General features: G+C 51.7%; 1 protein-coding gene across 1 annotated transcript; it reads right to left on the reverse strand.

Moving 5' to 3' along the window:
- Positions 1-5,461: 5,461 nt before the first annotated feature.
- NAA40 (N-alpha-acetyltransferase 40, NatD catalytic subunit) lies at positions 5,462-22,296 on the reverse strand. The gene is made up of 8 exons (XM_066360009.1): positions 22,033-22,296; positions 16,066-16,161; positions 14,451-14,503; positions 9,624-9,719; positions 9,376-9,534; positions 9,118-9,201; positions 8,162-8,239; positions 5,462-7,890 (listed from the first exon to the last, which is right to left on the reverse strand). Exons 1-8 carry the CDS (start codon positions 22,036-22,038, stop codon positions 7,749-7,751), a joined length of 714 nt encoding a protein of 237 aa, XP_066216106.1. The 5' UTR covers positions 22,039-22,296; the 3' UTR covers positions 5,462-7,748.
- Positions 22,297-26,054: the final 3,758 nt, after the last annotated feature.

Raw genomic sequence — 26,054 nt, forward strand, 5'->3', positions numbered from 1 at the left:
GAACTGCAGGAGACTGAACAGGAGGTATAAGGCCAACAGGAAAGGGGTGAGGAGCCAGCCACTGAGCGGGGCCTTACCTACACAATCTTCTTCTATCTTCACAACGGGGTCATGAAGGACATGCTATTATTTCAAATATTTTTTACAAAGAAGGAAATATAGCCCTACCCACGTAGCTCAGTTGGTTCAGGTATCATCTGGATACACTAATGTTGTGGGTTTGATCCCCAGTGAGGGCCTGGGGAATTACCCAGTGAATGCATAAATAAGTGGGACAACAAATCAATGTTTCTCTCTCAATCTCTCTTTCCCCCTTCCTCTCTAAAATCTATAAATTTTAGAAAGAGGAAGACATAAGCCTGGAGAACTGGGTGACCTGCTGAAGGTCATGCAGCTACATGGCTGCCTAGGCAAGATGCCAGGGCAGGTTCTTCTGCCAAAGCCCATGCTTTAATTATCACACAAGCTGCTGTGGAGGAGACTTTCCAGAAGTTCCAGTTTTAATGTTGTGAGCAATAGCATCAAAGGCTGTGGCAGGCCTGACTGGTGGGCGGCACAGAGGATAGAGCATGGGGCTGGATGCTGAGGTCCAAGGATCAAAACCCCAAAGTTGCCAGCTTGAGCACAGGATCATCGACATGAGCCCAAGGTCGCTGGTTTGAGCAAGGGGTCACTGGCTAGGCTTGTGCACCCCCAGCCTCACCAAGACAAAACTGAGAAGTAATCAGTGAACAACTAAACTAAAGTGACACAGCTACAAGTTGATGCTTCTCATCTCTCTCCCTGTCTCTCTCTCTCTCTCAAAAAAAAAAAAAAAAAAAAAAAAAGAGAGAGAGAAAGAAAGACAAAGAGGGGAACAGAATTGAGACAGAGGAGGGATCAAAGGGACCAGAGGAAAAGAGGACAGAGGGAAAGGGGATGATAGGATGGGGTAAACCTGAAGGGAAGTGGGGAAGGCACTGTGTGGAGAGGGGCAAGGGAGATGTTGAGGGGAATACAGGGGAGGGGGGATGCATTCCGGGTGATACTAGAATCTATGTAAACACAATAAATTAAAATCAATTTTAAAAAAGGCAAAAGAGGGAAGGAAAGAAGAGAAAGAAAGGCTGCAGCAGGGGGTAGAGGTGAGGTGGGGTGGCAAGGGACTGGGACAACAGGAGCTATGGAGACACCTCAGCTCCATGAGGGAACGGAGCGGGAGCACAGAAAGGTGTTAATGGACCCAGAGTGAGTGCCCCAAAGGGTGGCTGTGCCTGAGCTTTCTCTGGGTGAATGGGCTTGCAGGCCCTTAGCTACCAATGCCCCCCTCATCCTCCCTCCATCATCCCGCCACTCATGGGTATTGATGTCCAGCCATCTCAGCTCACCCCCACCCCACCCCCACCCACCCCCACCTACCAGGCTTCCTGCCTTTACCTTGCCCATGGCTCTGGCAAACAGCCAAGAACAGATGCTTCTTTTTTTCTTGTGACAGAGACAGAGACAGAGAGAGACAGAGAGGGACAAATGGGACAGACAATAAGGGAGAGAGATGAGAAGCATCAATTATTCCTTGCAGCACCTTAGTTGTTCATTGATTGCTTTCTCATATGTGCCTTGACGGGGGGGGGGGGGGAGCTACAGCAGACTGAGTAAATCCTTGCTCGAGCCAGCGACCTTGGGCTCAAGCTGGTGAGCCTTGCTCGAACCAGATGAGCCCATGCTCAAGCCAGCGACCTCAGGGTTTCGAACCTGGGTCCTCCGCATCCCAGTCCGATGCTCTAACCATGGCGCCACCGCCTGGTCAGGCTCACATTGTTTTCCTTGCTTTTTTCTTGTCTGTTTTAAAACTCAAGTATAGCCTCACCAGTTTGATCCCAAGGTCACTGGCTTGAGCAAGGGGTCACTCAGTCTGCTGTAGCCCCCAGGTCAAGGCACATATGAGAAAGCAATCAATGAACAACTAAGGTGCTGCAACGAAGAACTGATGCTTCTCATCTCTCTCCCTTCCTGTCTGTCCCATCTGTCCTTCTGTCTGTCATACACACACACACACAAAAATAAAACATTAAAAAAAACCATGATATATCTTGTTTTTCTAAAACAAACAATATCTAGAGAAATAGATATACGTATACCAAGGGCTGGGAGGACACCAACTGTGAACAATAGTGTTGTCTGGATCGTGGTGGGAAAATTTTTGGTCTTTTTTTCCCCTGTATTTTCCAAGATTGGACATTGGGCATTTCCCTCCCTCCCTCCGTCCCTTCCTCCTTCCCTCCCTCCTTTCCTTTTCTTTCTTTTATTTTCTTTCTTTCCTTCCTTCCTTCCTTCCTTCCTTCCTTCCTTCCTCCCTCCCTCCCTCCCACCTCCCTCCCTCCCTCCCTCCCTCCCTTCCTTCCTTCCTTCCTTTCATGTTTATTGTATTGATTTAGAGATGGAGGAAGAGAGAGACAGGACCATCAATCTCCTGTATGAGCCCTGAACAGGGATCAAACTGGCAACATCTGTGCTTTGGGACAGTGCTCTAACCAACTGAGCTATCTGGCCAGGACTGGGCATTTCTTATAGCATTCGAATAAGCAAGCCTGACCTGTGGCACAGTGGATAAAGCATCAGCCTGGAATGCTGAGATCATGGGTTTGAAACCCTGGGTTTGGCTGGGTCAAGGCACATACAAGCAACTAATGAACAACTAAAGTAAAGCAGCCATAAGTTATACTTCTAGCTCCCCCCACACACACACACACATACACACTCTCCTCTCTATTTAAAATCCATAAATAAAACCTTTAGCCCTGGACCTGGGGAGCTAGGAGCTCTTACCTCATGAAGATTCTCAGTGCGCATGACTTCTTCCTCACCACTTATAAGGGCTGGGGTGGGTGAGCCATCCCCCGCCTCGGCCCATTCCCTGCGACAGTGCCCTCTTGTGCCAGGGCAGGACCATACCTCAACACAGGGCTTGGCACACCAACCCTTCTTCTGGGCCCTGGGGCTAATGGTCTTGGGACCGGGAGCAGGGCCCAATACCTCAGGGCAGTTGCAGCCAGCTCCGGTTCTGCTTCCTCACCTAGGCTCAATGCACAGCCCCCACCCCCCAATTCCTGGGAGGCTCCAGGCCCTTCTCAGCTTGACCTTTCCTTCAGGGCCTCCCGCCAACCTTGGGGTGGTCTACAGGGAGCACAGTGCAGTGTGGCCCAAGCAGGGAAAGCCCTGTCCTGCCAGCTGGGCGAATGCTGCCCCTCACAGAAGGAAAGTCTCACAGCAGGGTCCTAAAGCCCCAGGCCACTTTGGAAGAATCACAGAAGTGTAGTGTGTGCATGCACATACGGGGGAGGCTCCCACAGATGCTGCCCACCTGCCGTCCTGACCAGCGATGACCGTGAGGGCCCGGGCCAGAGAGGGGTCCGTGGGGCTGCAGGTGCTGGGGCCAGGGCAGCCGGCTCTCACCGCTCATCCTGCAGTGGTGCTCTCGCTCCACCCGCTTGCTGAAGGTGCAGCGTTTCAGCCAGTGCCACCACTTAAGCCAGGGGTCTCAAACTCAACTCAGCATGTGGGCCGCAGAGCAAGATCACAGCCGTTCGGTGGGCCGCACTAGGTCTACAAAAGGCAACTGTTACGCAACACTTTTCTCACTGCAGTTGAAAACAAAAAAAAATCAGTACAACAAGCACAATCGTACATGCAGTTTACTCAGTGTCACAAAACGACCAGAAACTGTAGTTCTCATCACAACTGCTGTTAACTAAGCTAATATCTAGCTAGGATGCTAGAGAAATGAAAAATACAAGTAGGCCCCTAGGCTTACTTAATTTTATCCAAAATATTTTGAACTTCGTGGGTTAGTCTGTGGGCCGCACAAATTGTTTGGTGGGCCGCGAGTTTGAGACCCCTGACTTAAGCCAAGCTTAAGCTGCAGCTGAAGGAAGGGGGGAAGTTGAGGCTTGGAAGACCAAAGAGGGGCTCGGGCCCCTTAGGAAGGTGGAGGGCGCAGAGGAAGGAAGCGCCCCACCCTTTCCAACCTTGGCCCTTTATCCTGCGGCAAGGGGATGGACGTTCCAAGGAATTCCTGCCTGGGATTAAAACAGCCTTCCAAGGACAAGGAACTTCTTGTGACAAGCGAAATGTTGCATGAGGAGCCACCGAAATGCTCTCCCTTCCCAAGGACGATGATGCCTTTCTTTGTGCCTCAGAGATTAGACAGCTGTGCAGGAGGGAAAAGGGGCGGGAGAGGGGGGAGAGGAGAAGGGGTAGATGGTGAGGGAGGGAGACTTGACTCGGGGTGGTGAACACAGTGCAATGTACAATTGAGGGATTACAGAACTGCACACCTGAACCCTGTAATAATTTTATTAACCAATGTCACCCCAATAAATTCAGTGAAATTTTTTTTTAAAAGAGCGCTGCACAGACCATCCCCTGGGTGTGCCCCTGCCCACAGGGCAAGGCCACAACATGCTGGCCCCCAGTGGACAGCTATAATCCTGCTCCTTTCCCCAACAGCTGACCCTCCAGAGCACAGATATTCTGTGGGCCCCCCCCCCAGCAGATACGATCACCACCCAGGTCAGCCCCTTCGGTGTTCACAGGAAGCACTTCTGGGCCCTAGCCCCTGGCCCACATCCTGCCTCTCCTCCCTCCTCCACCTGGGCCAGGACTGGCAGGGGTCCCGCCGAGGGAGAGGCTGCATCGCTCCATCAGGCACACCTGAGGGGCTGGACGGAGCCTCTTCGGCCCGTAACTTTCCTGCCGTCAGGCCTGAAACAAGTTCCTCTTCCTTCAAGACTTTGCCTTGTGTGAGTGGAGGGAAGAGGGGGCTGGAATCTTTTTTTTTTTAATACTATTTATTTTTTTTTCCATTGATTTTTTTTTAATTTTATTTATTCATTTTAGAAAGGAGAGAGAGGGAGAGAGAGAGAGAGAGGAGAGAGATAGAGAAGGGGGGAGGAGCAGGAAGCATCAACTCCCATATGTGCCTTGACCAGGCAAGCCCAGGGTTTCGAACCAGCAACCTCAGCATTTCCAGGTCAACACTTTATCCACTGCGCCACCACAGGTCAGGCGGCTGAAATCTTTTAAAGAGACAAAGAATATTTGGATTAACCCAATAAAGTAAAAGAGAGGAAACACGGACAACCTCATCTACCCAACCCCGATCCAGCACCCTGGAGTTCATGTTCAGCCAGGGATGCCTGGTGTCATGCTGGCTTGGGACTCTCTCCAGGATGCAAGGCAGATAGCCCTCAGACCTCTGCCCTCTGCCCAGGGCTTCGGGGAAGCAGCAGAAACACATGCACTTGGTCTCAGTTCCCCTCTCTGGCTGCTCGCCGACACCTCAATGTTTCTCAGGCCCGAAGCTGCTTTTACAGGAATGGACGTGGGCCGTCTGCATGCCTCCCAGGCTGGCGGCCCAGCTCTGGGACGGTCCCCTGAGCCCACACTGCCCGTGGCACCCCGCAGCAGGCACCATCCCAGAAGGTGAACAAAGTATCTTTTATTTGTGACATACAAATACAACCAATGCAAAAAGAAATCACTTTTTCCCTTTGATTCCAGTGATAAGAAGAAAAAATATATCAAAGAATCTATCTTCAAAGTTTCCTCTAAAAAACCCAGAAAGGGTTAAAAACCATACATGTCATATGCACATCTGACAGCAACAAAGATAACCTGAAAGAGAGTAAATACAACTAAAAGAAAAATCTTAAAAAACATTTTAATGTTTCTTAACAAATGAAAAAGCCTGGAAAAGGCCTGCTGTGTCTCACAACCGAGACCTGTGGACGTGGAGAGACTGAGGCTAAGACCCGCACGGGCTCAGCGCCCCCAAAGCGACCTGAAGGTCTCAGGCAGTGCCTCGCCCACCCGTCCCTGGGGAAGTGGCGCAGCGCCTGGACAAGCAGGGCGTGGCACCAAGCACATTGTCCACCAAGGGACATGGGTCAGGTGTCCAATGACTAGAGAGAGAACATACACAGGACTCTGTATGTGGGATTTACACTGCGGCTCCTTTTGGTCCCCTTGAGTGGGAGGTATCAGAAAGCCGTGTCTCAGACAATCCATTTACCATTCTGTGTCCTCTGAGAAACGGGGCTCAGAAGACACACTCTTCCTAACATGCTTCTGTCACCGCATGGTTCTCGGAAGCCCATCAATGCTGCCCCAGAAGCTAAAACTCTCCCCCTCGGGTAAAAACCCCTGGGAGCCAGCAGGACAAGGACATGGGGGGCTTATTCCAGTGTAGTCTCAGGGCCCTCTCCGAGGGAGCGACCCATCCCACAGTTGGCAGGGACCGGGCAAGGTGAAGGAGGTCACGGGCACAGACCCTGGCACGCACAGGGACCTGGGCCATTAGCAGGAACAGCTCCCGGAGACCCCTCAGCACCGCCGCCCGTCAGGACGGCAGGTGGGCTGTGAGGAGGACCGCAGCGCCCTAGGACAGCAACTCCACAAAGGCTAGAACTCAAAGACGCTCCTTAAAGCAGAGCTCAAGGATGTCTAAGGGGAGGTGTTAGGTGCTTTTTCCTAGATGAGGATTTGGTCACTTTTCCCTGGAGGGGGAACAAGGCCTAGAGACCAGGGAAGGGCAGCTCTGACCCACACCATGTCCTGTGAGAGGGAAGGCCTCTGCCCCACCGCACCAGCCCGCTGCCGCAGGGGGACTCCAAGAAAAGGAAGCAGCTGACGTGGCCAGCCAGGCAGTCCCGCTGCAGCCTGCGCTGCGGCTGGTGGCACTAGTGCCACTAGCGCCGCCCTGAGGCGGCAAGGACACGGCTGGGGTTGCAGGCTGAGGGCCTGCTGCTGGCTCAGGGCTCTCTGAACAGGGGGGGATGCTCGCCTGCAGAGAGCGATCAGCACCAACATGAGAGGAAGCGGCACTGAATATGCCAGGAATGAGAGGTCGTTCTGGAGGAAGGCGAGGGCTCCCTGATGTTATTCTTCCCTTGAGAGTCACAAGAGAGGTATCTGGGGTGAGAGGCAGGGGACAAACAGTGAGGGGCAATGGAGAGGAACAGGCAGGACCTCTGGCTTTTTCCTACGAATTAAAAAATTGAGCCACGGCCATAAGATCAAGAGGTTAAGCTTAAAATGCAGCCAAGTCCGAAAGCCCAAAGCAGCAATGGCGACCCCACTGGACACCCTGTTTCTGGCCCTCTCAGCCCCTCCCCCCTGCACAGCAACGGGGAGAGAGAGCCCTCTTCCCAGTCAGCTGCCCCTGGGACGACTCCACTCTGGATCCATACGAGCAGCTAGAAAGCACCCCTGCTTCCCTGTGTTGTGGTACAAAAGACTTTCCTGGGTCCCCATCAGAGCGTTCCATCCACAAAGCAGGAGTCTCTCTGAAGCTCTCTGCCCAGACCTCCACCCAGCCCATGCCTCTCTGAGGACCAACCAGACCCTGGCACAGGGCTCCAGGACTTCCATAAAGGTGGGTGTACACACTCATTTGTCCAAGCGTGGGAGGGGGCAGGAATCCAGCTACAGAGAAGTCAGAGATTACGCTCAAGGGTGCAGGAGCGGAGTGAGAAGCCTCCGTGCAAGGGTGACGTCGTGCCTAGGCCTCCATCAGCTCGTCCCTCAGCGCCTCCCCTCTCTGCTTCCCCCTGGCACTCTGCTCTTCCAGAGAGGGCGAGGGCACCCCTCCTTCCCAGGGTGCAGCCTGGCATGTGCCGGGCCGCGGTGGCCACAGCTCTGAGGGCACCTGGTAAGTGGTGTGAGGCCAAGGGAGAGGGCAGGCCTTGGAGAGAGCATCCTGGCTTGGGAGTTCAGTGGCAGCAGCCACCACAGTGCCCACCCACATGAGAATGCTGACTGTCCCCAAACTTGGTCCTCCGGCTCAGGATCTCATAGGAGCAGTCCTCCCCACAGCAACCAGACATGCTGGGGGAAGAGTCATCAATTTCAAATCTGCAAGGCAGGCAAAGGAAAGGGTTGGTTGCAAGCAGTCAACTGCCTTCCTCCCTGGCCCAAGAACTGCTCCACCAGCCACACTTGTGAGACCCGTAGGAGTGAGGTGCGGGAGGGCAGAAGCCGAACCCAGAGGGCACTCCCAGGCCTCCTCACCAATCCCCAACCCGCACGCCCACCGGCCCAGGAGCACCGGCGCTGGGGTGAATGGGGACCAGGACCAGGAAGAGGCAGTGAGCAGGAAGTCCCACACCGGGGCCCAGCTCCTTACTGCAGCGCTTCCCGGAAGAACTGGTAGGCGCCGTGATTGTGCTTAAACACCGTTAACATAACCTTCTTCATCTGTGTGCTGAGAAGAAAGTAGAGAGAATACTGTGCAGAAAGAGGCAGGCTGAGCCGTGCTCGCTCTCCTGTGCCTCTGCCAGCCGTCTCCCACTGGCCCCTCGGGTGTATCCTGAGCCCTGAGCCAGCCTGTCTGGGACCCCAGCGCTCAGGCTGAGTCATGCTTGCTCTCCTGTGCCTCTGCCAGCCGTCTCCCACTGGCCCCTCGGGTGAATCCTGAGCCCTGAGCCAGCCTGTCTGGGACCCCAGCGCTCAGGGCTGCCCTGTTAGAGGACTGACGGGACTGCATGGGCAGCAGGCCCCCGACCCGACGGGCTTCTCCACTCCCTCTCTGCGTCCCCCTTATGCACTGAGGTGAAGGTACAAAATCTGGGGGCACAGCAGGACAGAGCATCCTGCTGAGAGGGTTCCAGAGGCCTTTCTTCCAGAACATTCCCATGAGCCTTGTCCTCCACAGAGGCTCAGAGAACACGGGGCACCACAGAAGCAGCCCCTCCCTTTCATACCAGGACGATGCTCTACATCAGTGGTCCCCAAACCCCGGGCCGCGGACCGGTACCAGTCCGTGGGCCATTTGGTACCGATCCACAGAGAAAGAATAAATAACTTACAAATAATTATTTCCGTTTTGTTTATATTTAAGTCTGAAAGATGTTTTATTTTTAAAAACTGACCAGATTCCCTCTGTTATATCCGTTTAAGACTCACTCTTGATGCTTGTCTTGGTCACATGATATATTTATCTGTCCCACCCTAAAGGCTGGTCCGTGAAAATGTTTTCTGACATTAAACCGGTCTGTGGCCCAAAAAAGGTTGGGGACCACTGTCCTACCCAGCCGAGCTTCAGCTTCTCCCAGCTGTGACACACATGGTGGCCCCCCTTACCTATTGGCCATGAGCTGCAGGATCTGTATGAGGAACTTGCCCAGGCCTTTCCGCCGCACCTTGTTTTCCAGCTGCACTTCGTAGCTGGGGGAGGAAGGCAGAGACGTGAGCGCAAGGAGGCTGTGGAGGGTCAGAGGCCCCCGCGGCCCTGGTGGCCCCCAGACTCAGACAGGCACACTGACTGAGCCAGCCGGCAGGAGCGCCGAGAGCAGCAGTCGTGGCTCCTCCCTCCACCGCACCCCCCGCTGGGGCTCCTACCAGTACAGGACTTCATCCCCACACTCCACGTCAAACCGGAAGTGAGAAAAGGCGACAGGGACGGAACTGTTTTCCCAAGCAATGAGGTACCAGGCCCGGTCATCCGTCATTTCCTCCCGTTTTTCTCGGTCCTTCCAGCCCCACTCACTCTGCTCATACCTGGGAAAGCGAGGGGCAGCCAGGACTGGGAACTCCGGGGCTGGACAGGCAGCCTGGGGAAGAGATCCCTGTGGTTGGGGAGTGCTTACATGGTTTGCATGTTGGTTTTGGTCAAGTCAAAGGCCCAGTCCACGGTGGCTGGCTCCAGCCCTGACACTCGCTTACATTCAATGGAGACATTTAACCTGAGAAGAGGAAAAGGAGGCATATGCAGCCGGCTCCGGCCCTGCGTGGCTGCAGCTGAAAGCTGGACCGTGAGGCATGCCTGATCTGAGCCAATCCATGCAGAATGGCCGCGCCATGTCTTGCCTTCCTGATCACGAAAGAAGGTGCTGCGAAGCAACTAAGCCTGTTGGGCCGCGATTAACAACTGTCATCATAGGCCCACCGCCTGCCCACAAGTCCCATTTCCTGCCTCCCTGCATGGTCATCACAGGTGGCTCTTTTTTTATTTTTATTTTTATTTTAAAGCAGGAAGCATCAACTCATAGTAGTTGTTTCCTGTATGTGCCGTAACCGGGCAAGCCCAGGGCCCCGAACCAGCAACCCCAGAAGTCCCGTCAGATGCTCTATCCACTGTGCCACCACAGGTCAGGCACAGGTGGCTCTTTAGGAACCTCTGTCCCCCTCTGCTACCTCGTTGCTCTGCCATCTCCTCTGCACTGTGTTATAAACGCTCGGCTCTTCTGTTCCCTTAGTTCCTGCCCTGAGGCATTTTTCCTTCTGCTTTAATGCTGAACGGACTCCTCACTGGGCTCCCATGGGTCCTCTTCCTTCTTATCTACCACTCTCCTCTGAGAACATCTGGGTGACCTCAGCCCTCCAAGACTATGACCCACACCTCACTCTAAGGAGTGTACCTGTCACCTCCCCTGGGGACACTGCAAGTGCTCTCCGCTGATCAGACTAAACAGGTCCAACTCCACACTTTTCCTAAAATAGCAAATGCTGTAGACCAGAGGTTCCCAAACTTTTTACACAGGGGGTCAGTTCACTGTCCCTCAGACTGTTGGAGGGCCGGACTATAAAAAATACTATGAACGGCCCTGGCTGGTTGGCTCAGCGGTAGAGCGTTGGCCTAGCGTGCGGAGGACCCGGGTTCGATTCCCGGCCAGGGCACACAGGAGAGGCGCCCATTTGCTTCTCCACCCCTCCCCCTCCTTCCTCTCTGTCTCTCTCTTCCCCTCCCGCAGCCAAGGCTCCATTGGAGCAAAGATGGCCCGGGCGCTGGGGATGGCTCTGTGGCCTCTGCCTCAGGCGCTAGAGTGGCTCTGGTCGCAACATGAAGATGCCCAGGATGGGCAGAGCATCGCCCCCTGGTGGGCAGAGCATCGCCCCCTGGTGGGTGTGCCGGGTGGATCCCGGTCGGGCGCATGCAGGAGTCTGTCTGACTGTCTCTCCCTGTTTCCAGCTTCAGAAAAATGCAAAAAAAAAAATAAATAAATACTATGAACAAATCCCTATGCACACTGTACATAATTTAAAAAAAACAAAATGGGAACAAATACAATATTTAAAATAAAGAACAAGTAAATTTAAATCAACAAACTGATCAGTATTTTTTTTTATGTTTATTTTTTTTTTAAGATTTATTTATTTATTATAGAGAGGGGAGAGAGAGAGAGAAGGGGAGAGGAGCAGGAAGCATCAACTCCCATATGTGCCTCGACCAGGCAAGCCCAGGGTTTTGAACCGGCAACCTCAGTGTTTCCAGGTTGATGATTTACCCACTGCGCCACCACAGGTCAGGCTGATCAGTATTTCAATGGGAACTATGGGTCTGCTTTTGGCTAATGAGATGGTCAATGTCTGGTTCCATATTTGTCACTGCTAGCCGTAACAAGGGACATGACGCGCTTCCGGAGCCGTGACGCATGAATCCCGCGTCACCGGAAGTAGTACTGTGAGTGACACCGCATCCTATGCTCCTCTCACTGACCACCAATGGAAGAGGTGCCCCTTCCGGAAGTGTGGCAGGGGCTGGATAAATGGCCTCAGGGGGCCGCATGTGGCCCGGGGGCCTAGTTTGGGGACCCCTGCTGTAGACATTAAGGCAGTGTTTTTCAACCACGGAAGAGTTCACCACCCTGCCTGACTGGTGGTGACGCAGTGGATAGATGTTGATATGGGACACTGAGGTCCCACGTTCAAAACCCCAATGTTGGTGGCTTGAGCACAAGCTCGCCAGCTTGAGTGTGGTGTCGGCAGCTTGAACATGGAATTGTAGACATGATCCCGTGGTTGCTGGCTTGAGCCCAAAGGTTGCTGGATTGAAGCCCAAGGTCATTGGCTTGAGGAAGGGTCCACTAGCTCAGCTGGAGCCACCCGGTCAAGGTACATATGAGAAGCAATCAATAAACAACTAAAGTGACACAATTACAAGTTGATTCTTCTCATCTCTCTCTCTCAAAAAAAAAAAATAAAATAAAAGGAAAAGTTATCTACCCTGATGCTGTATGAGGATTATAGACTCAACCTATAATCTTTGAAAACCACTGCATTAAGGTATCTTAATCTGCTATTTACTCCCAAATGAAATGAAGTCAATTACAGTGAATGCCTTGGCCAAAAGGTATTGCCACACCCCGAAGGGACTGAAGTCGGCAACTCAAAGTCCTTATGGAGCCCCCACAGCAGTATCTTCCGGGGACCTCTGCTAGCACCCCTCTAACCGGCACACCATGTGAGCTGCACACATGCTCAGTCCTGCACATTTGGAACTTTCGGACTCAGAAAAGTCCTCCTTTCTTTCTAAGTAGTGACTGACCACGTAGCAGTCAGCAATGCCCAACCAAAGCACTGTGTCCATCTTAGCTATGGGTTTTCCAAAGGGCGGTCTGCATGTATGAACTCGCCACTAATCCAAGTTCTTTCAGTTCATGAAAGTAGGACCACAGCCAGACACACAAAATTCCAGGCACTGAAGGAGCCCAGAGTCGGCTGGCAATGACTCCTTCAGAGCTCTTCCATATTTCTGGAAGAGAGCGGCAATGTGGAATACGGAACACTAACAGCTATCACAGTAAGGGGTCTCCAAACTGTGTCAAAGGTCTCCCCTAGGCCTGACCTGTGGTGGCGCAGTGGATAAAGCGTTGACCTGGAATGCTGAGGTTGTTGGTTCAAAACCCTGGGCTTGCCCGGTCAAGGCACATATGGGAGTTGAAGCTTCCTGCTCCTCCCCCCTTCTCTCTCTCTCTCTCTCTCCTCTAAAATGAATAAATAAAAATAATTTAAAAAAAAAAAAAAAAAAAAAGGTCTCCCCAGCCCTGGCTGGATGGCTCAGTTGGTCAGAGCATCATCCAAAAACACAGAGGTTGCTGGTTCAATCCCCAGTCAGGGCACAAGCAGGAATGGATCAATGGTCCTGTCTCTCTCTTCCTCTAAAATCAATAATTTTTTTTTTTTACAGAGACAGAGAGTGAGTCAGAGAGAGGGATAGACAGGAACAGACAGACAGGAACGGAAAGATGAGAAGCATCAATCATTAGCTTTTCATTGCGCGTTGCAACATCTTAGTTGTTCATTGATTGCTTTCTCATATGTGCCTTGACCGCGGGCCTTCAACAGACTGAGTAACCCCTTGCTGGAGCCAGCGACCTTGGGTTCATGCTGGTGGGCTTTTGCTCAAACCAGATGAGCTCGCGCTCAAGCTGGTGACCTCGGGGTCTCAAACATGGGTCTTCAGCATCCCAGTCCAATGCTCTATCCACTGTGCCACCGCCTGGTCAGGCTAAAATCAATAAAATTTTTTTTAAAAAGGCCTCCCCGGAAGCTGAATGACAAAACTACCAGAGGACCTGTACTATGTCTCATCACAGACAGAAAGCATAAATAAATTAATGTGGTATCATGAAATTCAGCTATGAAAGGAACACAGCGCTGCCTACTAGTCTTTGCATCATAGTTCATATATTTGCATTTGTCTATCTTGTTCATTAAAATATTCATACCAGCTGCTATTTACAGAGATGGATACATTCCTTTCATATGTTTTATTAAAACCTTGCAAGGGTGGCATCTTCATTCCACTTAACAGATTAAAACATGAGGATTGCAGGGTATGACTGTTGGGTTTAAGTATCGTTAATAAGAGGCACAGTTATGATTCAAACCCACAGTTGTGATTCTCTAAAACCATAACCCCCATTTCCCCTCAGCCAACACATCTCTCGTAAAACAGATTATGCCTCCTATTTTATAAACCAAAAGGACCGAAAGGGGTGGGCGCTCTAATCCAGATCCTACAGTAAATTAGATTAGTAATAATAACAGCAGTAATAACAGCTAACACTGATGTAGCTTTTAGCTTGCTCCAGGCACTAACGCTTTACATCTAATCCTCCTGACGATTCCATCAGTAAGACACTATTATTAGACCCATTTCTGATTAGAAAATTGAGGCACAGAGAGGTTAAGCAATTTGTCCAAGGTCACAAAGCCTGTAAGTGGCTTTTACACTTGATCTTAGCCAAAAGGCCGAGAAGCAATTGTAAGTGGCTTTTAACAATTACACTCCACAGCGAGGGAAAGAGCACTGGATTAGGAATTAAAGCCCCTATGGCTGCCGAATAGAAACTGTGAACTCAGAAATCTCCTTCAACTTCTGAGCCTCAGTTTTTCCCTGTGTAAGACGAGAGTCAGCCTAGATGATTTTTCAGATGTTTTAGCTCTATGATTCTTTGTCCAGAGAGAATAAAAAGTCCTAGCGACATCAGTCTGAGACTATGCAATGTTTGCTCATTTATGGCTTCTTCTGTCCTTCTACTGGGGGCTCTTATATCACCAGGGCAGCAGCCACCATTTTGGCCCTTCTCTGACAAAGAAGGATGGAAAACTTGAGTCTGATGAGGTCTACTCTGAAAAGGTGAGCTCCTGAAGACACTCACAGACGAAAGCTGGGAATGCTGAACACTTACCCGTTCCGATCGTATTTCTTGAACACTGGGAAAGCCTCTAACGGGTCTCCGAGCTGCGGAGGGAAAGGAGAGAGGGTAGCACAAACCCACGCTCTGCCCTGAAGCCCGACACTGGGCAGACCCACGTCAGGCGGCTCCGCTCTGGGACCAGGCGCTTCCCTCCTATGGGCTCGCCATCTACCTCAGCTCTGATGTCATACGTAAGAGGGAGGCTTTGGTAAGGAGGCCAAGGAGAGTTACCTTAGCTTCATTTGACAGGATAAGAAAAGACTTTTCTAGCCTAACTGGTTATGGCGCAGAGGATAGAATGTTGACCTGGGATGCTGACGACCCAGGCTCAAAACCCTGAGGTCACCGGCTTAAGTGCAGGCTCATTTGTCTTCAACGCAGCTCACCAGCGTGAGCGCGGGGTCACCAGCATGAGCATGGGAGCACAGATATGATCCTATGGTCGCCAGCTTAAAGCCCAAGGTGGCTGGCTTGAGCAAGGGGTCACTGGCTCAGCTGGAGCCCCTTGGTCAAAGCACATAAGAGAAGCAATCAATGAACAGCTGAGGTGCTGCAACTATGAGTTGATGCTTCTCATCTCTCCCTTCCTGTCTTGTCTCTCACTTAAAAAATAAAGACCTTTCCTGTCTGTCTGTCCCTGTCTATCCCTCTCTCTGACTCACTCTCTGTCTCTGTAAAAAATAAAGACTTTTGCCTGACCTGTGGTGGTGCAGTGGATAAAGCGTCGACCTGGAAACAGAGGTTGCCAGTTCGAAACCCTGGGCTTGCCTGGTCAAGGCACATATGGGAGTTGATGCTTTCTGCTCCTCCCCCCTTCTCTCTCTCTTCTCTAAAATGAATAAATAAATAAAAATATTAAAAATATATAAAAAAATAAAGACTTTACTAGCCTAAAACTACTACTGGCCTATGGGCATACAACCTGCTTACTACTCACCTATCCAAAGAAGAGAGGCCATTTGATCTACCTGTGTACTTCTAAGAAGCCCCCAACTAACCTCACCTGGTCAAAACCCAAAATGGAAAATCATGTCCCTGAGCCACAGCCTTATAAATATGGACTGTTCACTGAGTTGGCTCAAAGAACAACAAAAAGTAAGATACGAAGGCAGTGGGACTACCAGAATCTCTCTGGTTCAGCTTGAAAGCTGGGTTCACCTGGTGCTCAGATGACAGCTACCCCTGCCCTGACTACAGCCCCTTGAAACCAGGTGCTAATATCTTCCTGGTCCCAGAGTGGCCTCTGGTATTTCATGGGCAGTCAATAAGTGTTTGAAGGAATGAATGAGAAAATTATACCATATTTTACAAGGGAAGTTTCCTCCCCAAAATGCAAAATCCTAACAAAAATTTCTCCAGACCCTCTTCTGCTGGTAACGAGACCCCCCAGACAGGAGCAGCCACTTCCGTGTGGATCCACATGTGGGTCGATTGCTGGCCCACCTGCAAACTCTTCCAGGCTCATTCTGGCTCCTTTTCCTCAGCAAGGAGGCCGCAGAGGTGCCTGGGTAGTAACACCATTCTGCCACAGGGTGGCACCAAAAGAAGTAAAACTAAAAACCAAGTTGAGGTTCCACGAGGAAGGGGCTGAGGAGGGGACAGTCACCCTGTTGGCCGCGTCCACTTTGGCACAGACAGCATCCATGGCTGCTCGCTCCTCCAACCGCTTCTGCTTCTTCTCCTTTGCTTTGCTTGACTTCCTCTGCAACAGAGAAAAGCAAAGTTGGCTTGAAGGGCTGCGGCCAACCCAATGGCTTGACTTTACCTTTGAGAAACCGAAGGGTCTGTCCGTGTCCACAGACCTGGCCTCAGCCACAGCAACTTCCAATCCTGGCTGCTGCTCACCTTCTGGGGTGAGGAAGACCCGAGTTCTAGTGGTGAGACCCTGGCAGTATCACCAGACTTCTCAGCTTCCTTGTCAGGACGAGTACTGACCCTTAGGGCTGCTGGATCACCGTGAGGACCCAGTGAGACACGAGACAATGCCTGCAGCACAGCCTGGCTCCTGGCAGATGCTTAAGAAATACTCTCTCACCATTCTCCTCCTAAGAAGGGAACAACTAATTTTAGACAGATTCGGGGCAGGTTTCAGGGGGAAGCTGGCATCTGAGGAAGCTGCAGACAGCTGTTCCTAAGTATAAGTTTATTCAAAGCCTTTGCAATGTCTTCTGGCCTCAGCCAACAGAGCTCCAGTCTGAGAGCAGCCCTTTCAGGAGCTGGGCCCCCTTCTCAGCTAGGGCCAAGGCACTCTACTCTGGCTTCAGGAGACAGAGTCGTTCCCCAGAAGTGCAGCCCCGCCAAGGCCGATGAGTGGCAGGCACACCCGGCACTCAGTAGCAACAGGGCAGAGTGAAGGGCTCCAAGGGGTTCACCTGGGGACAGAGGCCATGTGACACGTGGTCAACAAGGCCAAATTGCAGCCACACAGGCAGCAGGGAGGAGCAAAGGAAGGCTGTCCTTGCACAGAGTGGCAAACGGCAAACCGCCCGCAACTGCATCCAGAGCAGATCCTGTTGGGCCTGTAAAAGGCGGGTAACAGGGAAAGAGCCCGCTCAGATCTTACCCAAAGCCTCTCTGCTCTTTCGTCCCTACAGTCTCCAGGCAAAACACAGCCTCCTTTCCTCATCTAATGAGTGGGGTCCTTAATACCTACTTGGCAGTGTTAAGCCCGTAAGTTTTTGTTCTCACACCCAAGGACAAGAGCAGCACACACACTCAGCCCAGCTGAGGCCAAAGGCACCCCAGAGGCACTGGGAAGGTGGCTCTGAGCTCACCAGAGAGAGGTTCTACCACCTGCAGTCACACCTCAGTGGACCCTGATTGGTCCCAGGAAAGCCTGAGTTGAAAAACCAGCTGCTGGTAGTTTCTCAGGATAAATTTTACCCTCGGTTCCCCCAGGAACGACAGTTTTACTCCTACTTCAAGCAACCAGGAAGCAAGAGTTCAGCTACCAGGAACTTACACGAACTGCCCTTCTTGGTACAAATTCACCCACCACCAGCTAGTTATTATCTGTAGGCTGAGCACCACGCGTCAGCCAGGCTAGACCCACGTCTTACCTCTCCGGAGGAACAGCAGACAACAAACTGTTCTCCTAACGTGGGATCCGGACCCAGGCCCAGACCCTCTCTACCACACACAGGTCTTAGAGCACCTGCCTTTTTCTTTAGGAGTCTGGGTTGCCACACAACACTGAGACACATTCAGCTTACAAACTGCTTTCACAAACATTACCTGGTTCAATTCCCAGGGCAGAAACCATCACCTCCCTTACACATGAGGAAACAGAGGCTCAAAGGGATGGTGTGACTCATTACAAGTCCCCAAGGAGTCAATAGCAGAGGGAACACTGAGCCCCAGGGGGGCACAGATCCTGTGTTGGTTCCACCAGCCATGCCGTCTCCCACTGGTAGAGCCTGCATCAGTGTCAGAGACCCTCTCAGCCCAGCCAAGGTTGTGGTCAAGATGCGACCTCAGGAGCCCTCAAAGCAGCAAGTCAGCAACCCACCTCTCATTACCCTTCTGGCTTGGCAATGGCTGGCATGGCATGTCAACACAGTGCCACCCCAAGACCTATCTCCATACTGAGGTGGGGGCAAGGACCAGGGAAAGCGGAGACAGGTCTCAGGGCTGTGCCATAGGGCAGGAAGAACACGTGTTTCAACATCAGGCAGGCCACCAATGTCCCTCTTCACCCCGGCGTGACGCGTGACAGCAATTCGATCACCAGAATAATGGAGCGCAATCCTGGCCGCACAGAACAGCTGTAAGGTGAGGCCAGGGTCAGCACCCCTTCACAGCAGAAGCGAGCGCTCTTCCTCCGCCCTGCAGCCAGCTCTCTCTCCACATGATCCAGAGCTGAGATCAAAAGCACTGGAAGGCGGGCGTGACTCCGGGACCCCGAAAGCACTGAAACGTGGGCTCCCTCTACGAGATCTCATTTCTAAGTACACCAAGTAGCTCTGAAGCACACGCAGCAGGAGGGCCAACCCCGGGCCTCCAGGAGATTTATGGACTCATTCATGCAGGAGAACAGGCGAGCCAGGCAGTCCTCGGAGCAAGGCTCGGGCTGCTGCGGCCCCAGACTGCAGGGAATGAAAGAGCCCGGCAGTGCTCGGCTGCCAGCACGCGGGGTGAGAGGCAGGCCGGGCGGGAAGGCAGGGTTCCCCTCAAACCTGGGCGCACCAGGAAAAGTGGTCTCCTAATGTTCCAATTAGCTCTGCCCTGTGTTGAGGAGGTAAGACTATCCAGCAGGGACACGGGAAAATTCTCCTAATTAAAACGGGAAACAAGCACAGTGAACAGTAGAGCTCATTGTGGTTAAGTGTCTTTCCCAAGGGAGCTTTATATAATAAAGAGTGTGGGATTTTGAGTCAAGAGACCTGGATTTGATTCTCAGCTCTTCTACCATGTAGCTGTGTGACTCTGGGCAAGTTATTTAATCTCTTTTCAGTAAGTTACTCAGTTTCTCTGAACCTCAATTTCCTTATCCATAAAATGGGGCTAACCTCAGGCCCATTAGTGGCTCACCAGTGTCAGACATTCTGCTAATACTTTAATAAAGGTGATTTATTTTACTCTTCCTTCACAATAACTCAGCAAGTATGTGTACCCACTTCTTTGATGACAAAACTGAGGTACGGAGAGGCTAGATAACTTTCAGGGTCACAGAGCCAGTGAAGAGAATTCTCAAAGTCTTCCTAATTACCACCTCCCTCCACTCCCATTAGACCAGTGGTAGTCAACCTGGTCCCTACCACCCACTAGTGGGCGTTCCAGCTTTCATGGGGGGCGGTAGTGGAGCAACCAAAGTATAAATAAAAAGATAGATTTAACTATAGTAAGTTGTTTTATAAAAATTTATTCTGCCAAACTTGGCGAAAATCCAACATAAAGTACTTGATAAGTAATTATTACTATATGCTTTAACTTGCTGTAACTCTGCTTTATAAATTTTATAAAGTTACTTCCCTACTTTATAAATCACCATTACTGTGGAACCGGTGGGCGGTTAGAAAATTTTACTACTAACAGATACAAAAGTGGGCGGTAGGTATAAAAAGGTTGACTACCCCTGCATTAGACCATGCAGGTCACGAGGTAGAGGTTATCTGTTGTATTTGCAAATTCACATCCAGTGCTCAGCAAACAGCAGATACTCAATTCATACTGATGACTCATCCAAGGCTGAAATCCAAGTATGAACCCAGAGTCCTCGTGCCTTCCACTACTACATCAATTACATGTATAGGACACATTATAAGTGTGATCTAGAAATGCTTTTACCTACGGCTGTGAAACTCCTCCCCTTATTATTCCTACCAAATTAGTATCTCTACATTCACTTTTCTGACCTGGAGAAATTTAAAAACAAACAAACAAACAAACAAAACACCCAGATGGGAGCAGGAAGCACCTTTCAGAAAAGGAATTTCAGAAAAGGAAGGCTAGGCATCTCCTAGATTTTCAGTGTTAATGCTCCCATCCCACAAAGTACTCAAGATCTGAAAAGAATCTTTGTTTTAGGCAAAGGGAGATATCTAAATTTCAATTCCGAAAGACAATACACACCAGGTCGAAAGAACTTTGAAGAGAACGATGCCCCATCAGATGCCACCCTCTCTTAGCTTGAGGTCAGGCTATCAAACAGAGCAGGGCCCTCTGCTGAAGGGTGAGCAGTCTGTTGACCTTCCTGATATGCGTTCTCGGCCCTCACGCATAAGGGCATAAGGAATGAGGGTAACGAGAGGGTTCTAGCTCTGCTTCGGGGAAGGAAACCCAAGTCTCTTTTTCGCAGTGAGTTTCAGACCAGAAGAGACTAGGGAGCAGCCAGTCTGAGAAACGCATCAGTGAAGGAGTAATAAGACTGGGGCCCTGAAGGAACCAAGGATCACAGTATCTGAGGCCTGCTACTTCCCTCAGCCAACGAGGAAGCCTCGACCCGGAACTGCGCAATACACTTCCTGATTTCTGCTCAGTCTAGAGCAGCTCACGCTGGACAGACTCCGACAGAGTGAGTGATACTGAGCACACAGGTTCCACTTAGTTTCAGCAAGAGCTGGGTCTGAGATCTCTCACCCAAGTCTAGGTTAAATATGCCAAAAGTCTCTAGACTTGATTTTCTACATATAAAATACACAGTATCCCAAATTCCTTGTTGAAACATGATGAATGTGTTTTGAAACGAAATTACATCAAGTGCTTTGGCATGGATTAGACAACTATTTTTGTCTAACAAGTCAATTTGTTCAGTCAATAACTATTTGAATGAGAACAAAAAACTAGGTTAATAATAACAGTAGGGACAAATCCAATGCATTACAGTAAAAATAGCACCAATCTATTTTAGATAACTAAAGTTAGTGCTGAGAATAGAGGCAAAAGTAACAGTAGCTATCTAAGAGGCATCTACTTGGCTATGTACCTCCACTATCTCATTTAATCCTCACATCTATCCTAAGGGGGAGGTACCACCACCCTCATCACACGTACGAGGAAATTCAGGTTCACAAAGCCCGTGTCACTGGCACAGTGTCATGCTGTCAGACGGTGAGTAGGGCTGGAACGGAAGTATCTCTGGCTCCTAAGTCAGTGCTCCCTAAAGGTGGGGGAAATCCCATGTAAAAACTAATAATGTACACAGGAAGAGCCAGTTCCATTTTAGGAGAGTGACCAATGCTACTCTACTTGGAACTCAGGAAGGTGAACTCACCGGGCACATACGCATAATTTCTGCCAACCCGCTATCAGCACGTGCCAGAGAGGGGCACAAAACGCACCTCCAGGAGGCTTTCCACAGGACAGTCGTCCCCCTCCGTCGGCGGCGGGGGCCATCACCAGCCCCGGGCTCGCCTTCTGCACAGTTTCCCCCTGCAAAGCCCCCTGCCGCACTACGACTGCTAACAGCTCAGGCAACGATAAGCACCACCTCGCTCACTTCGTCCCGGAGGCCGTTAAGGCGGGCCTCTGTTGGAAAGGAAGAGACTTTTTCAGAAGCAGGAGGAACCTGGTGGAGAGGTTTCGAAAAAGGAGGGGAGCCGGCTTTACTGAGCATCCGCGTAGCGGGAAGCGCGGCGGCAGGGGACTCGGGAGCCCGGAGTCGGGGTCTGGCCCCCGGTCACTGTCTGTGTGACCTTGGCTGAGTGCCGCCTTTTCTCTCAGCCTCAGGTGCCTCCAGGCCAGGTCTGGCCTAAGAAGTGGGAAGCCGTGAAGCCGGTGACAACTAGGTGACAGTGACCTCTGGGGAAGGCGGTGGGTCAGAGAGAGACCCCAACATGCCCGTGGGGGACAGGGGAGGCCAAGAACATAACAGAACAGCCAGGAAAGCAGGGCGGACGGGAAGTGCGGAGCGCACCCGAGGGGGTGGGGCCCAAAGAAGGGGACTCCCCAGAAGACCCCCGGGCTGGGCCGGGCGTGGGGACACTTAGAATGGGGGAGTCGGGCGATTTGGGGGCTGAGGATCACGTGAGGCTGGAGGGGTCGAGGTCACGTGAGGGGGGGTTCAGGAACAATAGGGACGCGTGGAGTGGGGAGCGCTCCGGGCCCTCCCGTATCCTCTCTCTGCTTCACTCACCCCCATCGCGGCAACGGCGGCGGCAGCCCTCAGCTTCTCTTTCCCACACTTGCCGGCAGGGAGGCGGCAACAGCAGCTACGGTGGCAGCGGCGACAGCAGAAGGACGGCGGGCCCCGCACCGCGCATGCGCCTCGCGGGCTCCCCGGCGCGTCCTGGTGGGCATCGCGCCTGCGCACAGCCGGGGATGGGGGAAAGCGTGTAGAGGCGTGCAGGTGGAGAGCTCCAGAGGCGGGCTGAGGGTCTCGCTGCCGAAAGGGGCGGGAGTCTCACAGCGCCGTCGCGCTAACAATGACGTATCCTAGACCCGCCCCCTTCTCTCCCGACTGCGTCTGTAACTATAGCAACGGCTGCGTCTTGCTGAGAGAAGCGCGCCTCTGGGCAGCCGGGTGGGTGGCCTTATAGCCCTTGAATTCAGCATTTCTGCGGCCCTTCCCAGCCTCAGGCAGCTCGTGGAACTGCCACCTTCAAACAACCAACCGTCACGACCTCTGAAGTACCAGACCCTCCTGCAACCCTGGGGCCTAGGGGAAGTCTTTGGAAACGTTCCCACCGAGATCGTGAACTCTTGAAGGTCCTTTCCAACCCGAGTCATTCATCCGTCTTGTCACCATTCATTCTCCATTCATTCGTGCACTCAATAAACATTTACCTGCACCTAGACTGTACTGAGACCAGAGGCACAGACCAGACTGTGACAACACAGTCCAAAATACTGTTTAGAGAGGAGACAGGCATGTAACAACTCTTTAATGGAGAGTGGATGGTGCTATGAAAATGAGACCCCAGGCATCCAGGACAGTATTTCAGTCTGTCTCAGAAGACCAAAATTCATTTCTATTTGACCTTCATTAGAATTACCCAGGGACCTTGTGCATAGTGCACACCCCTGGGACCCATCCCCAGAAAATCCAGAGGGCCTGACTGCTGGTGGTGCAGTGGATAGACTTGGGATGCTGACGTCCCAGGTTCCGAACACAGAGGTTGCCAGCTTGAATGCACGCTCACCAGCTGGAGTGTGGGATCCTCAACATGCTCCCAATTTGCACTTGACTTGAGCCCAAAGATCGCTGGCTTAAAGCCCAAAGCCACTGGCTTGAGCAAGGGGTCACCGACTCTGCTGGAGGCCCTGATCAAGGCACATATGAGAAAGCAATCAATGAACAACTAAAGTGATGCAACTACGAGCTGATGCTTCTCATCTCTCTCCCTTCCTGTCTGTCTCTCTCTCACCAAAAAAAAAAAAAAAGTTAAAAATCCAGGGGTGGATCCAGAGTCTTTGCTTCTGAGAGCTCTGCAGGTAGGGTCGAACACATGAAAATTGGAAAAATGCTGCCCAGGACGTAAGGTTCATAGACTTCATCAGGTTTTGCTCATTAATCACATCACCAGTGCTCAGGATGGCAGTGGCCCCAACACAGGCACTCAGGCAACATTTGCTGAGTGCCTACCATATGGTAGGTGCTGTTTCTGGCAGCAAAGAAAACAATAACGGAAAAGACACTGCTCTCACAGAACTAGAAGGAGGAGGCAGATAATTAAATGAACAGGTAAAATTCATAATACATGATATGCATTCTATGGAGGAAGATAAAGCAGGGAAGGAGGATAGGGAAGGTCAGGGTTTATAGTTTTAACTAGGATGCTCAGGAAGGCAAGCATGAGATGAAATTTGAGTCAAGATCTGCAGGAGATGAGGCCTGACTAGGTGGTGGCACAGTGGATAGAGTGTCGGACTGGGATGCAGAGGACCCAGGCTCAAGACCCTGAGGTCGCCAGCTTGAGCGCGGGCTCATCTGGTTTGAGCAAAAACGCTCACCAGCTTGGACCCAAGGTCGCTGGCTTGAGCAAAGGGTTACTCAGTCTGCTGTAGCACCACGGTCAAGGCACATATGAGGAAGCAATCAATGAACAACTAAGGTGTCACAGTGAAAAACTAATGATTGATGCTTCTCATCTCTCACCATTCCTGTCTGTCTGTCCCTCTCTCTGACTCTCTCTCTGTCTCTGTAAAAAAAAAAAAAGCAAGGGCAAGACAGAGGCCACTGGTCTAACCAAGGCAAGAGCGGTGGTGCTGGCACCAGCTGGATAGCAATGCAGCTGGGTGAAGGGGTCAGGGCCTGGACACATGTGGATGGTAGAGCCAACAGGACTTGCTGGCAGAGTGGATGTGGGGTGTGAGGGAAAGGAGAGAGTTAAGATACCTTCGAGGTTTTTAGCTTGTGCTCCTGGAAAAATGGAGTGGCTTCAACTGAGATGTGGGCTACTTTGCGAGGAGCCAGGTGGGGGTGGGGAAGGGGAAGATCAGGACTCCGGTTTTGGCCATGTCTGCTTTGAGATGTCTTTTAGATATTCACATGGACATGTGGGGTAATCAGAGTCTGGAGCTCAGGGGAAAGGTCCAGGCAGGAAATAAATATTTCAGCACAGTAAGCATATGGATGGAATTTAAAGCTGGATGAGGCAGGATGAGACTTGGAGGGAGTGTAGGTAGACAAGAAGGAGTCTTCAGCCTGTATTCAATTCTTCCTTCAGAAAATCTGGTTGCTAGCGCTCTGGGGACCAACAGAGGGAGCTAAGGGTCAAGAGAGTGGCCAAGGTGGGAAGAGGGGACATCTCCACTTACCTTTTTTTTTTTTACTTTTATTAATTTTTAGAGAGAAGAGAGAATGACAGAGGGTGGGGGGGGGGGGAGGAGCAGGAAGCATCAACTCCCATATGTGCCTTGACCAGGCAAGCCCAGGGTTTTGAACCGGCAACCTCAGCATTCCAGGTTGATGCTTTTTCCACTGCACCACCACAGGTCGGTCCACTTCCCTTTGAAGGAGGAGAAGGGAAGGAGATTCTGGGAGTGGAGGAGCAGTCTTTTCAGGGCCTGGAAGCAGGGAGCAGTGGAGCAAGGTAGGAACGAGCTCCACCCTCACCCCAGCGCCCTGCCCCTTCCTGCGTTGGCTTCTCTTCTCTACCCACACTGAACTTTCTTTTTTTAAAACTATTTTTTTGTCTTTTTCTTTTTATTTATTCATTTTAGAGAGAGAGAAAGGGGGGAGGAGCAGGAAGCACCAACTCCCATATGTGCCTTGACCGGACAAGTGCAGGGTTTCGAACCGGCAACCTCAGCGTCCCAGGTCGACGCTTCATCCACTGCACCACCACAGGTCAGGCCCACCCCCACTGACCTTTCACGGTCAGCTGTTTCAGGGAACAGATGCCTGCCACCATGATGGCCTTGTGCCCTGTCTTTTCTGCTACTCCCCACTCTTGGGTCCACCCACCCTCCCCCGGGCTGCTGGAATTTACTGGCTACCAGACAAAGCCTGGGAGGTGAGCCTACAGTCTCTTGAGAAAGTGACATCATCTAGGCTCCCTGAAAAGCTCAGAAAGTCCAAGGCCCTATTCCTGCCCCACAGCAGTGTGCCTGGGGCTGCCCTCAGTATGGGCTCTGCTCCGCTCAGGTCCCCTGGGAGAGTAGACAGCTTGCTTTGGAGTCAGAATGGCCTGGGTTTAAACTCCTGTCTGCTACATTGGGGTTTTGTGACTTTTGGAAAAGTAACTATAGTTTCTGAGACTCAGTTTCTTTATCTCTACAGTGAGACTACCCATAGCAATCATTGCACCATCTTTTCCCATGGGGGTTTTGAGACTTAGATGAGATACAATGGGATGAGATGGTGACTAGCACCTGGCATGGCCGCCCTAGGGCAGGAAAGGAATCCCCTCCCATAGACAAAAGTACATCTCCCCACCCTTCCTCTCCTTTCCTCCATTCCCTGCCAAACACCTGCCCCTATCGACCAGGCCTCTACACTGCCTCATTAGCCACCATGCCGCCAGGGGGCCCAGGGGCCCTTCTCTCCCCTCCTCTCTGACCCTTCCGCACAGGGACACTGTCGCCCCCCCCCCCTCAGGACCTGCACCCCTCCCACCTCCTTTCTGAATCCCTCTTCCTTCTCTTCCTCCCCTTCCTCCAAAGACAGCCACTCCCCCAAAGACTGTCCTTGACCCTCCTGTCGTCGCCCAGCAG

Source organism: Saccopteryx leptura, chromosome 1 (assembly GCF_036850995.1).
Source record: "Saccopteryx leptura isolate mSacLep1 chromosome 1, mSacLep1_pri_phased_curated, whole genome shotgun sequence".
Lineage (NCBI taxonomy): Eukaryota > Metazoa > Chordata > Mammalia > Chiroptera > Emballonuridae > Saccopteryx > Saccopteryx leptura.